Source organism: Poromitra crassiceps, assembly GCF_964638095.1.
Source record: "Poromitra crassiceps genome assembly, chromosome: 10".
NCBI classification, from domain to species: Eukaryota; Metazoa; Chordata; class Actinopteri; order Beryciformes; family Melamphaidae; genus Poromitra; species Poromitra crassiceps.
This window is the reverse complement of record NC_139631.1, coordinates 51,731,242-51,746,089: the sequence shown is the minus strand read 5'-3', so window position 1 is coordinate 51,746,089 and position 14,848 is coordinate 51,731,242. Positions and strand designations below refer to the sequence as shown.

Here is a 14,848-nt window from a genome sequence, read left to right as displayed (position 1 = left end):
GCAGCAGCAGGACATGGCTGCTTGCTCATGCAGGGTCATGTGAAAGGCAGGAAGTTGAAGGATGACTCATGGCTTTACTCCACAATGTACCCTGACCCCTGTAACACTTTCCACTTCCCCCTGGCTGTCAGGAGTGCTTCCTGGCCTATGGCACCATCCCCTAAGCTCTCTCCAGACCTCACCGGCTCCCCCTGGCTGCCAGGAAGCACTCGGGCCTACCGCGCGCTCCCCCACGCTCTCTCCAGACCCCATAGCACATTCAGTCAATGCATTATTTCCTGCTATTCTGTGTTTCAAGGCGTAGTGTTCCATGGCGAGCTTGCAGGTATATATAGCTTGCAGGTATATATAGCTTGCAGGTATATATAGCTTGCAGGTATATATAGCTTGCAGGTATATATAGCTTGCAGGTATATATAGCTTGCAGGTATATATAGCTTGCAGGTATATATATCTTGCAGGTATATATAGCTTGCAGGTATATATAGCTTGCAGGTATATATAGCTTGCAGGTATATATAGCATGCAGTTCCTCAGGGTGAGGCTCATACCAAGCGTCTTCATACATGAGGAGTTTAGGCTGCGTTAACCCCTCGTGTCCCCTGGCTGTAATGACTCCAGCCTCAGTAGGCCTTTCTGAGCTGGTGTCACAGCGGTGTCAGCCTCACCAAGGCTGCAGGATCAGAACCCTGTTGAGCTCTTGAAGCTAAAAAAAAAATCCAAAACCAACAAGTTAATTATTTACATTTTTACTTCAATGTAGAACAGTCATTTCTTACACATGAGATTACTTTTAGCCTTTTAGTCATAACGATTATTGAAAGATATTCCATATTCCAGACTGAAATGTTATAACAGAAGTGGAGTATTGGCCAGAATGACATGAACATTTGAACACTTATTCAGCCGGTATCTTGCATGTTGCGTTCAGGTGCACTGTACATTTTCTTTTTTCTTTTTTGCGATAACACGTGACTTTTGCGATGTGTTCATCGCACATTTTCATATCGCGATGACGATGAAAATACGATTAATCGTGCAGCCCTACCTGAAGCTCACATCACATTCTGTTAGTGGTGAAGAATCCAGGGGGCAGTCTTAGTTGGTTGCATTGAGGCCAATGCGGAAGTGCCAAAAACTGCAGTTCCTCAAGTGGCCACTTGAGGCTGGCTGCAAAAGCATTCACCCTGTGCCTGACATTAGCATCAATACATGTGTTTACAGCCTGGTTCCAAAATGTCTGTATAGCTCATTTCACCTTTCATGACAACTAGGATTTGTATATAATCCGTTTAGTGTCAAATAGATGCAAAAAAAAGGACTACGTTTTGGCTGTGATTGACAGGTGGCCTGTCCAGTTGATTGTGCAGCTGGTCGATCATGGACCAATAGAATGCGGCGCTGCGGCTATGGGAAACCAGCACTGTTAACACATTCAGTGCCACAGCGCTTCAGTAAAATTGTCTGGAGCCTGTGCCAGATTCACTTCCATTCAGTTGAAAACAGCTATAGAATTTTTTCTATTATGGCTATATTAACGGGGCTGGACTTTAATGAAACATTGAACACTCCTGCTTCTTCCAAAGAAGAAATTTTGTTTCTAGACAGTTCCATTATGAAATTACAGCCTCTCAAAAAAGTGCACTTTCAAGGGTTTTCTGTCGTTTTTTTTTACTTTCCAAGATATAGGCCCTTTTATGAATACCTTTTGCACTCTAATTTCGAGCACATTCACTGACTCTGGCTGGTGTTTTCTGATGTGGTGGCGTGTGGTGTGGTTTCTGTGCAGCCTGTGTGTCACACACCCCTCTCCCCCCCCCCCCCCCTCCCCCCTCCCCCCTCTCCCCTCTCCACCTCTGAGCTGCGGGCTCCTCCCACACGCACAGAGTTTGTTTTCTCGTTTTTGCCCCGGACAGATCCCAGCGCGCATCATTTCCTTGATGGGCAAACGCGACTGAACGAAAAGGCATGGCCGTTCGGCTTCGGATGCTGGCTTTCTAGGAAATCGTGTGGAGATAGATAGAAGCATAAGAGCTCAGTTGTGAGCGCGGATGCAGCCGAGCCCACTCTCCGCTGTAGACAGAGCAATATATACGGCTCTGGCAGAAAGCATGCATCGGTTTCCACTTTCTCCGCTGTCTCCTGTACAAAGTAAAGGATCTGAGGTGGGTGGAGCAGCTCCTGTGACGATGTTTAAGGTGGCGCCGTGTGATCCCTTGAAGGGATTCATGCTCACTGGCTAGGTACGACCTTAAACAGCAGAATTATGGAATAATATGAATTATGATTTTAGGACGTCCACAGACGTCCTTGGCACTCCTCGTTACTTTTTTTTAGGACGTCCACAGACGTCCTTGGCACTGAATGTGTTAAATGCTGACAAATACATCACTTCTAGCTCTAAAAATCCAAGATGGCAGCCCCCAGTGCATCTTTTGACAGTATTTGTGATCTGTGTTTCTGTCACTCCTGCCAATCAGTTACACTGTTGTGTCACTGAAGGAAAGGAAGTGAGCTGGGAAAGCAACAGAGCAGAGCGTCTGCTATCTCACCAAGGAGAAATTATATGTGAGTGAGAGAGAGAGATAGATAATCAGAGAGAGAGAGAGAGAGAGAGATAATCTATCAGAGAGAGAGAGAGAGAGAGATAATCTATCAGAGAGAGAGAGAGAGAGAGAGAGAGAGAGAGAGAGAGGAGGGCAGAGTGGAGGTGAAGATGGGGAGTGAGAGTGTAGGTGAGGGGGGGTAGTCTGGGACATTGCTCACGTCTCACACATTGTCTGGTGGAGCTAAATATAAATGTATGGAGGAGCTGAGCCCCAACACCTCTGCTCTCTCCTCTCCCCTCCCTCCTCTCCCCTCATCTCCTCTCCCCTCCCTCCCCTCCTCTCCTCTGCTCTCTCCTCTGCTCCCTCCTCTCCTCTCCCCTGCCCTCCCCTCCTCTCCCCTCCCTCCCTCCCCTCCCTCCTCTCCCCTCACTCCCTCCCCTCCCTCCTCTCCTCTGCTCTCTCCTCTGCTCCCTCCTCTCCCCTCCCCTCCTCTCCCCTCCCTCCCTCCCCTCCCTCCTCTCCTCTGCTCTCTCCTCTGCCCTCCTCTCTGCGTTGCCGTGGTGACGGCAGAGGCTAACATGTGCTGCTTGTCTGCTTGTGTTTCTTCACCAGAAAAAGGCAGAGGAAGCTCACAGGATACTGGAGGGACTCGGGCCCAGATTGGAACTGGTGAGTGTGGAAACCTTCTCTTTATGCCCCGCCCCCTCCCACAGTCTGTTTTTCTATTATTCAATGAACAGGTTATTGGAGGGAAGGTTGAAGCAAAGGATCTCTCCAGGTCTGAGGTGGTGAGGAGGCCATTGCCATTCAAGTCTGTCTCCACCATTGATGATGGCTACACAGAAAGCTGTGGCTCAGCTCTCCAAGTGTCAATGATGCTTGACGTATGGACGCTCGCGTGGAAATGAGAGACACGGGAATCCTGACGAGAAAACGTTTGGAGCTTTGATACTCGGCGTGGGGTTCTCCTCGCCGAGCGAGCGTTGTTTTTGAAAAACCTCCACTTGACGCTGAAACATGTTCCTGGAACTTCCTACTCTAAAACTGTTAGGATGCTGAAACACTCTAAAACTGTTAGGACGCTGAAACACTCTAAAACTGTTAGGACGCTGAAACACTCTAAAACTGTTAGGATGCTGAAACACTCTAAAACTGTTAGGATGCTGAAACACTGAAACACTCTAAAACTGTTAGGATGCTGAAACACTCTAAAACGGTTAGGACACTGAAACACTCTAAAACTGTTAGGATGCTGAAACACTAAAACTGTTAGGACACTGAAACACTCTAAAACTGTTAGGATGCTGAAACACTCTAAAACGGTTAGGACACTGAAACACTCTAAAACTGTTAGGACACTGAAACACTCTAAAACTGTTAGGATGCTGAAACACTCTAAAACTGTTAGGACACTGAAACACTCTAAAACTGTTAGGACACTGAAACACTCTAAAACTGTTAGGATGCTGAAACACTCTAAAACTGTTAGGACACTGAAACACTCTAAAACTGTTAGGATGCTGAAACACTCTAAAACTGTTAGGATGCTGAAACACTCTAAAACGGTTAGGACACTGAAACACTCTAAAACTGTTAGGATGCTGAAACACTCTAAAACGGTTAGGACACTGAAACACTCTAAAACTGTTAGGACGTTGAAACACTCTAAAACTGTTAGGATGCTGAAACACTCTAAAACTGTTAGGATGCTGAAACACTCTAAAACTGTTAGGATGCTGAAACACTCTAAAACTGTTAGGATGCTGAAACACTCTAAAACTGTTAGGACACTGAAACACTCTAAAACTGTTAGGATGCTGAAACACTCTAAAACTGTTAGGATGCTGAAACACTCTAAAACTGTTAGGATGCTGAAACACTCTAAAACTGTTAGGACACTGAAACATGTTCCTACTCTAAAACTGTTAGGACACTGAAACACTCTAAAACTGTTAGGATGCTGAAACACTCTAAAACTGTTAGGATGCTGAAACACTCTAAAACTGTTAGGATGCTGAAACACTCTAAAACTGTTAGGACACTGAAACATGTTCCTACTCTAAAACTGTTAGGACACTGAAACACTCTAAAACTGTTAGGATGCTGAAACACTCTAAAACTGTTAGGACACTGAAACACTCTAAAACTGTTAGGACACTGAAACACTCTAAAACTGTTAGGATGCTGAAACACTAAAACTGTTAGGATGCTGAAACACTCTAAAACTGTTAGGACACTGAAACACTCTAAAACTGTTAGGATGCTGAAACACTAAAACTGTTAGGATGCTGAAACACTCTAAAACTGTTAGGACACTGAAACACTCTAAAACTGTTAGGATGCTGAAACACTCTAAAACTGTTAGGACACTGAAACACTGAAACACTCTAAAACTGTTAGGACACTGAAACACTCTAAAACTGTTAGGACACTGAAACACTCTAAAACTGTTAGGACACTGAAACACTCTAAAACTGTTAGGACACTGAAACACTCTAAAACTGTTAGGACACTGAAACACTCTAAAACTGTTAGGACACTGAAACACTCTAAAACTGTTAGGATGCTGAAACACTCTAAAACTGTTAGGACACTGAAACACTCTAAAACTGTTAGGACACTGAAACACTCTAAAACTGTTAGGACACTGAAACACTCTAAAACTGTTAGGACACTGAAACACTCTAAAACTGTTAGGACACTGAAACACTCTAAAACTGTTAGGACACTGAAACACTCTAAAACTGTTAGGACACTGAAACACTCTAAAACTGTTAGGATGCTGAAACACTCTAAAACTGTTAGGACACTGAAACACTCTAAAACTGTTAGGACACTGAAACACTCTAAAACTGTTAGGACACTGAAACACTCTAAAACTGTTAGGATGCTGAAACACTCTAAAACTGTTAGGATGCTGAAACACTCTAAAACTGTTAGGATGCTGAAACACTCTAAAACTGTTAGGATGCTGAAACACTCTAAAACTGTTAGGACACTGAAACACTCTAAAACTGTTAGGACGTTGAAACACTCTAAAACTGTTAGGATGCTGAAACACTCTAAAACTGTTAGGATGCTGAAACACTCTAAAACTGTTAGGATGCTGAAACACTGTAAAACTGTTAGGACACTGAAACACTCTAAAACTGTTAGGACACTGAAACACTCTAAAACTGTTAGGACACTGAAACACTCTAAAACTGTTAGGATGCTGAAACACTCTAAAACTGTTAGGACACTGAAACACTCTAAAACTGTTAGGACACTGAAACACTCTAAAACTGTTAGGATGCTGAAACACTAAAACTGTTAGGATGCTGAAACACTCTAAAACTGTTAGGACACTGAAACACTCTAAAACTGTTAGGATGCTGAAACACTCTAAAACTGTTAGGACACTGAAACACTCTAAAACTGTTAGGATGCTGAAACACTCTAAAACTGTTAGGATGCTGAAACACTAAAACTGTTAGGATGCTGAAACACTGAAACACTCTAAAACTGTTAGGACACTGAAACACTCTAAAACTGTTAGGACACTGAAACACTCTAAAACTGTTAGGATGCTGAAACACTCTAAAACTGTTAGGACACTGAAACTAGGGATGTCGAAAATCATAATTTTTCTTGACCGACAACCGACAACTGTCGGTTAACCGAGAAGATTAAAATGCGCTATTTGACTGTCTGTGCCCCATTAAACAATTACCACAACAAATGCTTGATTTTTTTCATTAGAAAGCGTTTATTTTTTACATCTACAAGCAGAAAAAAACAAGTTGAAGCCTCCAGCCATCTAAACAAAAACATTCCTCCGATAGGCTATACTTTAGAGCTGCACGCATTGCATATTATAGGCACGTCAATTGACACGCAGCTGCCCGGTGAAGTAGTGTTTGAGCGGACGACAGCCCAGGCTGCAGGGCGCACTGACAAAGTGCGCAGCATCACTACAGTATCTTCTCCTCACTAATCCCACAGTGGTTTACCTGCTTTTGGTCTCACCCCTTATTCCTCTCTCTTCACACACGCGACGAGGGCTCTGCTCTCTGTGTGTCTCAGTCGCACGCAGCTGTCAGTAGCCGCTTTCACACCGGCCTTGAAAGTGTCAATGAATACAGTCTACAAACAATCCGTCTCTGTCCCGTTCTGAAACAATTTCTCCGAACTGTGATGTGTTGGACAGTAAAGACTAACGTTAATTGTTACTTTTCAATCGTCAATTAGACCGCTTCATGTCTGCATCTCTAGGACACGGTAAAAACTACTGTTTGATCAGTGCGCGCTGAACGCTGTGAGATTAGCAAGGTGTCGGGTTTCAGACCATGCGCTTCTCTCTCTCTCTCTCTCTCTCTCTCTCTCTCTCTCTCTCTCTCTCTCTCTCTCTCTGCATGTGTTTAGGAGACGTGATTTTTTTTTTTTTAACCGTTTAACTGATAGTATTAATCGGTTAATGTTCTAACGGTCGATTATCGGTTAAACGGTTATCGGTTGACATCCCTAACTGAAACACTCTAAAACTGTTAGGATGCTGAAACACTCTAAAACTGTTAGGACACTGAAACACTCTAAAACTGTTAGGACACTGAAACACTCTAAAACTGTTGGGACACTGAAACACTCTAAAACTGTTAGGACACTGAAACACTCTAAAACTGTTAGGACACTGAAACACTCTAAAACTGTTAGGACACTGAAACACTCTAAAACGGTTAGGATGCTGAAACACTCTAAAACTGTTAGGACACTGAAACACTCTAAAACTGTTAGGATGCTGAAACACTCTAAAACTGTTAGGACACTGAAACACTCTAAAACTGTTAGGACACTGAAACACTCTAAAACTGTTAGGATGCTGAAACACTGAAACACTGTAAAACTGTTAGGATGCTGAAACACTGTAAAACTGTTAGGATGCTGAAACACTGTAAAACTGTTAGGATGCTGAAACACTCTAAAACTGTTAGGACACTGAAACACTCTAAAACTGTTAGGATGCTGAAACACTGTAAAACTGTTAGGACACTGAAACACTGAAACACTGTAAAACTGTTAGGATGCTGAAACACTGTAAAACTGTTAGGACGCTGAAACACTCTAAAACTGTTAGGACACTGAAACACTCTAAAACTGTTAGGACACTGAAACACTCTAAAACTGTTAGGATGCTGAAACACTCTAAAACTGTTAGGACACTGAAACACTCTAAAACTGTTAGGACACTGAAACACTCTAAAACTGTTAGGACACTGAAACACTCTAAAACTGTTAGGATGCTGAAACACTCTAAAACTGTTAGGACACTGAAACACTCTAAAACTGTTAGGACACTGAAACACTCTAAAACTGTTAGGATGCTGAAACACTCTAAAACTGTTAGGACACTGAAACACTCTAAAACTGTTAGGATGCTGAAACACTCTAAAACTGTTAGGATGCTGAAACACTCTAAAACTGTTAGGACACTGAAACACTGAAACACTGTAAAACTGTTAGGATGCTGAAACACTGAAACACTGTAAAACTGTTAGGATGCTGAAACACTGTAAAACTGTTAGGATGCTGAAACACTGTAAAACTGTTAGGATGCTGAAACACTGAAACACTCTAAAACTGTTAGGACACTGAAACACTCTAAAACTGTTAGGATGCTGAAACACTGTAAAACTGTTAGGACACTGAAACACTCTAAAACTGTTAGGACACTGAAACACTCTAAAACTGTTAGGATGCTGAAACACTCTAAAACTGTTAGGATGCTGAAACACTGTAAAACTGTTAGGACACTGAAACACTCTAAAACTGTTAGGACACTGAAACACTCTAAAACTGTTAGGATGCTGAAACACTCTAAAACTGTTAGGACACTGAAACACTCTAAAACTGTTAGGATGCTGAAACACTAAAACTGTTAGGATGCTGAAACACTCTAAAACTGTTAGGATGCTGAAACACTCTAAAACTGTTAGGATGCTGAAACACTCTAAAACTGTTAGGATGCTGAAACACTCTAAAACTGTTAGGATGCTGAAACACTCTAAAACTGTTAGGATGCTGAAACACTCTAAAACTGTTAGGATGCTGAAACACTCTAAAACTGTTAGGATGCTGAAACACTCTAAAACTGTTAGGACACTGAAACACTCTAAAACTGTTAGGATGCTGAAACACTAAAACTGTTAGGATGCTGAAACACTCTAAAACTGTTAGGATGCTGAAACACTCTAAAACTGTTAGGATGCTGAAACACTCTAAAACTGTTAGGATGCTGAAACACTCTAAAACTGTTAGGATGCTGAAACACTCTAAAACTGTTAGGATGCTGAAACACTCTAAAACTGTTAGGACACTGAAACACTCTAAAACTGTTAGGATGCTGAAACACTAAAACTGTTAGGATGCTGAAACACTCTAAAACTGTTAGGACACTGAAACACTCTAAAACTGTTAGGACACTGAAACACTCTAAAACTGTTAGGACACTGAAACACTCTAAAACTGTTAGGACACTGAAACACTCTAAAACTGTTAGGATGCTGAAACACTCTAAAACTGTTAGGACACTGAAACACTCTAAAACTGTTAGGATGCTGAAACACTCTAAAACTGTTAGGATGCTGAAACACTCTAAAACGGTTAGGACACTGAAACACTCTAAAACTGTTAGGATGCTGAAACACTCTAAAACGGTTAGGACACTGAAACACTCTAAAACTGTTAGGACGTTGAAACACTCTAAAACTGTTAGGATGCTGAAACACTCTAAAACTGTTAGGATGCTGAAACACTCTAAAACTGTTAGGATGCTGAAACACTCTAAAACTGTTAGGATGCTGAAACACTCTAAAACTGTTAGGACACTGAAACACTCTAAAACTGTTAGGATGCTGAAACACTCTAAAACTGTTAGGATGCTGAAACACTCTAAAACTGTTAGGATGCTGAAACACTCTAAAACTGTTAGGACACTGAAACATGTTCCTACTCTAAAACTGTTAGGACACTGAAACACTCTAAAACTGTTAGGATGCTGAAACACTCTAAAACTGTTAGGATGCTGAAACACTCTAAAACTGTTAGGATGCTGAAACACTCTAAAACTGTTAGGACACTGAAACATGTTCCTACTCTAAAACTGTTAGGACACTGAAACACTCTAAAACTGTTAGGATGCTGAAACACTCTAAAACTGTTAGGACACTGAAACACTCTAAAACTGTTAGGACACTGAAACACTCTAAAACTGTTAGGATGCTGAAACACTAAAACTGTTAGGATGCTGAAACACTCTAAAACTGTTAGGACACTGAAACACTCTAAAACTGTTAGGATGCTGAAACACTCTAAAACTGTTAGGACACTGAAACACTCTAAAACTGTTAGGACACTGAAACACTCTAAAACTGTTAGGATGCTGAAACACTAAAACTGTTAGGATGCTGAAACACTCTAAAACTGTTAGGACACTGAAACACTCTAAAACTGTTAGGATGCTGAAACACTCTAAAACTGTTAGGACACTGAAACACTGAAACACTCTAAAACTGTTAGGACACTGAAACACTCTAAAACTGTTAGGACACTGAAACACTCTAAAACTGTTAGGACACTGAAACACTCTAAAACTGTTAGGACACTGAAACACTCTAAAACTGTTAGGACACTGAAACACTCTAAAACTGTTAGGATGCTGAAACACTCTAAAACTGTTAGGACACTGAAACACTCTAAAACTGTTAGGACACTGAAACACTCTAAAACTGTTAGGACGCTGAAACACTCTAAAACTGTTAGGACGCTGAAACACTCTAAAACTGTTAGGACACTGAAACACTCTAAAACTGTTAGGACACTGAAACACTCTAAAACTGTTAGGATGCTGAAACACTCTAAAACTGTTAGGACGCTGAAACACTCTAAAACTGTTAGGACACTGAAACACTCTAAAACTGTTAGGACGCTGAAACACTCTAAAACTGTTAGGATGCTGAAACACTCTAAAACTGTTAGGATGCTGAAACACTAAAACTGTTAGGATGCTGAAACACTCTAAAACTGTTAGGACACTGAAACACTCTAAAACTGTTAGGACACTGAAACACTCTAAAACTGTTAGGATGCTGAAACACTCTAAAACTGTTAGGACACTGAAACTAGGGATGTCGAAAATCATAATTTTTCTTGACCGACAACCGACAACTGTCGGTTAACCGAGAAGATTAAAATGCGCTATTTGACTGTCTGTGCCCCATTAAACAATTACCACAACAAATGCTTGATTTTTTTCATTAGAAAGCGTTTATTTTTTACATCTACAAGCAGAAAAAAACAAGTTGAAGCCTCCAGCCATCTAAACAAAAACATTCCTCCGATAGGCTATACTTTAGAGCTGCACGCATTGCATATTATAGGCACGTCAATTGACACGCAGCTGCCCGGTGAAGTAGTGTTTGAGCGGACGACAGCCCAGGCTGCAGGGCGCACTGACAAAGTGCGCAGCATCACTACAGTATCTTCTCCTCACTAATCCCACAGTGGTTTACCTGCTTTTGGTCTCACCCCTTATTCCTCTCTCTTCACACACGCGACGAGGGCTCTGCTCTCTGTGTGTCTCAGTCGCACGCAGCTGTCAGTAGCCGCTTTCACACCGGCCTTGAAAGTGTCAATGAATACAGTCTACAAACAATCCGTCTCTGTCCCGTTCTGAAACAATTTCTCCGAACTGTGATGTGTTGGACAGTAAAGACTAACGTTAATTGTTACTTTTCAATCGTCAATTAGACCGCTTCATGTCTGCATCTCTAGGACACGGTAAAAACTACTGTTTGATCAGTGCGCGCTGAACGCTGTGAGATTAGCAAGGTGTCGGGTTTCAGACCATGCGCTTCTCTCTCTCTCTCTCTCTCTCTCTCTCTCTCTCTCTCTCTCTCTCTCTCTCTCTCTCTGCATGTGTTTAGGAGACGTGATTTTTTTTTTTTTAACCGTTTAACTGATAGTATTAATCGGTTAATGTTCTAACGGTCGATTATCGGTTAAACGGTTATCGGTTGACATCCCTAACTGAAACACTCTAAAACTGTTAGGATGCTGAAACACTCTAAAACTGTTAGGACACTGAAACACTCTAAAACTGTTAGGACACTGAAACACTCTAAAACTGTTGGGACACTGAAACACTCTAAAACTGTTAGGACACTGAAACACTCTAAAACTGTTAGGACACTGAAACACTCTAAAACTGTTAGGACACTGAAACACTCTAAAACGGTTAGGATGCTGAAACACTCTAAAACTGTTAGGACACTGAAACACTCTAAAACTGTTAGGATGCTGAAACACTCTAAAACTGTTAGGACACTGAAACACTCTAAAACTGTTAGGACACTGAAACACTCTAAAACTGTTAGGATGCTGAAACACTGAAACACTGTAAAACTGTTAGGATGCTGAAACACTGTAAAACTGTTAGGATGCTGAAACACTGTAAAACTGTTAGGATGCTGAAACACTCTAAAACTGTTAGGACACTGAAACACTCTAAAACTGTTAGGATGCTGAAACACTGTAAAACTGTTAGGACACTGAAACACTGAAACACTGTAAAACTGTTAGGATGCTGAAACACTGTAAAACTGTTAGGACGCTGAAACACTCTAAAACTGTTAGGACACTGAAACACTCTAAAACTGTTAGGACACTGAAACACTCTAAAACTGTTAGGATGCTGAAACACTCTAAAACTGTTAGGACACTGAAACACTCTAAAACTGTTAGGACACTGAAACACTCTAAAACTGTTAGGACACTGAAACACTCTAAAACTGTTAGGATGCTGAAACACTCTAAAACTGTTAGGACACTGAAACACTCTAAAACTGTTAGGACACTGAAACACTCTAAAACTGTTAGGATGCTGAAACACTCTAAAACTGTTAGGACACTGAAACACTCTAAAACTGTTAGGACACTGAAACACTGAAACACTGTAAAACTGTTAGGATGCTGAAACACTGAAACACTGTAAAACTGTTAGGATGCTGAAACACTGTAAAACTGTTAGGATGCTGAAACACTGTAAAACTGTTAGGATGCTGAAACACTGAAACACTCTAAAACTGTTAGGACACTGAAACACTCTAAAACTGTTAGGATGCTGAAACACTGTAAAACTGTTAGGACACTGAAACACTCTAAAACTGTTAGGACACTGAAACACTCTAAAACTGTTAGGATGCTGAAACACTCTAAAACTGTTAGGATGCTGAAACACTGTAAAACTGTTAGGACACTGAAACACTCTAAAACTGTTAGGACACTGAAACACTCTAAAACTGTTAGGATGCTGAAACACTCTAAAACTGTTAGGACACTGAAACACTCTAAAACTGTTAGGATGCTGAAACACTAAAACTGTTAGGATGCTGAAACACTCTAAAACTGTTAGGATGCTGAAACACTCTAAAACTGTTAGGATGCTGAAACACTCTAAAACTGTTAGGATGCTGAAACACTCTAAAACTGTTAGGATGCTGAAACACTCTAAAACTGTTAGGATGCTGAAACACTCTAAAACTGTTAGGATGCTGAAACACTCTAAAACTGTTAGGATGCTGAAACACTCTAAAACTGTTAGGACACTGAAACACTCTAAAACTGTTAGGATGCTGAAACACTAAAACTGTTAGGATGCTGAAACACTCTAAAACTGTTAGGATGCTGAAACACTCTAAAACTGTTAGGATGCTGAAACACTAAAACTGTTAGGATGCTGAAACACTCTAAAACTGTTAGGATGCTGAAACACTCTAAAACTGTTAGGATGCTGAAACACTCTAAAACTGTTAGGATGCTGAAACACTCTAAAACTGTTAGGATGCTGAAACACTCTAAAACTGTTAGGATGCTGAAACACTCTAAAACTGTTAGGATGCTGAAACACTCTAAAACTGTTAGGACACTGAAACACTCTAAAACTGTTAGGATGCTGAAACACTAAAACTGTTAGGATGCTGAAACACTCTAAAACTGTTAGGACACTGAAACACTCTAAAACTGTTAGGATGCTGAAACACTCTAAAACTGTTAGGATGCTGAAACACTCTAAAACTGTTAGGATGCTGAAACACTCTAAAACTGTTAGGACACTGAAACACTCTAAAACTGTTAGGATGCTGAAACACTCTAAAACTGTTAGGATGCTGAAACACTCTAAAACTGTTAGGACACTGAAACACTCTAAAACTGTTAGGATGCTGAAACACTCTAAAACTGTTAGGACGCTGAAACACTGTAAAACTGTTAGGATGCTGAAACACTCTAAAACTGTTAGGATGCTGAAACTAGGGCTGCACAATATATCGTTTCAGCATCGTCATCGCAATGTGCACATGCGCAATAGTCACATCGCAGAGCGTGCAATGTCAACTAAGGCAAATTAACTCATAACATACAGTAATGCACGCCCTCTCTGTTACGTTCAAAGCTCTTTTCCTACTAACTATAGTACTTTTACTCACTTAGGATCCTGCAACTCACCCTGGCTGCGGCTAAAAACACACTCACTTCCTACTACGTCAACCGTGCACGTTACCCACTAGGCCATCTTCTTAAACAGGCAAGGCTTGATAGACCTATTTAAGACTTTTGGTGAAAATTCCTGTTTTTTTCATATCGCAATATATATCGCAGAATAAAAAAATATTGCAATGTCAGTTTTTTCCAATATCGTGCAGCCCTAGCTGAAACACTCTAAAACTGTTAGGATGCTGAAACACTCTAAAACTGTTAGGATGCTGAAACACTCTAAAACTGTTAGGACACTGAAACACTCTAAAACTGTTAGGATGCTGAAACACTCTAAAACTGTTAGGATGCTGAAACACTGTAAAACTGTTAGGACACTGAAACACTGTAAAACTGTTAGGATGCTGAAACACTCTAAAACTGTTAGGACGCTGAAACACTCTAAAACTGTTAGGATGCTGAAACACTCTAAAACTGTTAGGACACTGAAACACTCTAAAACTGTTAGGATGCTGAAACACTCTAAAACTGTTAGGACACTGAAACACTCTAAAACTGTTAGGACACTGAAACACTCTAAAACTGTTAGGACACTGAAACACTCTAAAACTGTTAGGACACTGAAACACTCTAAAACTGTTAGGATGCTGAAACACTCTAAAACTGTTAGGATGCTGAAACACTCTAAAACTGTTAGGACACTGAAACACTCTAAAACTGTTAGGATGCTGAAACACTCTAAAACTGTTAGGACACTGAAACACTCTAAAACT

General features: G+C 40.9%; 1 protein-coding gene across 1 annotated transcript in view; it reads left to right on the top strand.

Moving 5' to 3' along the window:
* Positions 1-14,848, top strand: part of LOC310784505 (nuclear receptor corepressor 2-like) — a gene marked incomplete at its 3' end in the record, with an annotated part of 106,766 nt that overhangs the window by 82,070 nt on the left and 9,848 nt on the right. The window contains exon 7 of the mRNA XM_083645489.1: positions 3,162-3,218. Within this exon, the coding sequence (XP_083501615.1) occupies positions 3,162-3,218 (57 nt within the window). The remainder of the gene's footprint in view (positions 1-3,161; positions 3,219-14,848) is intronic.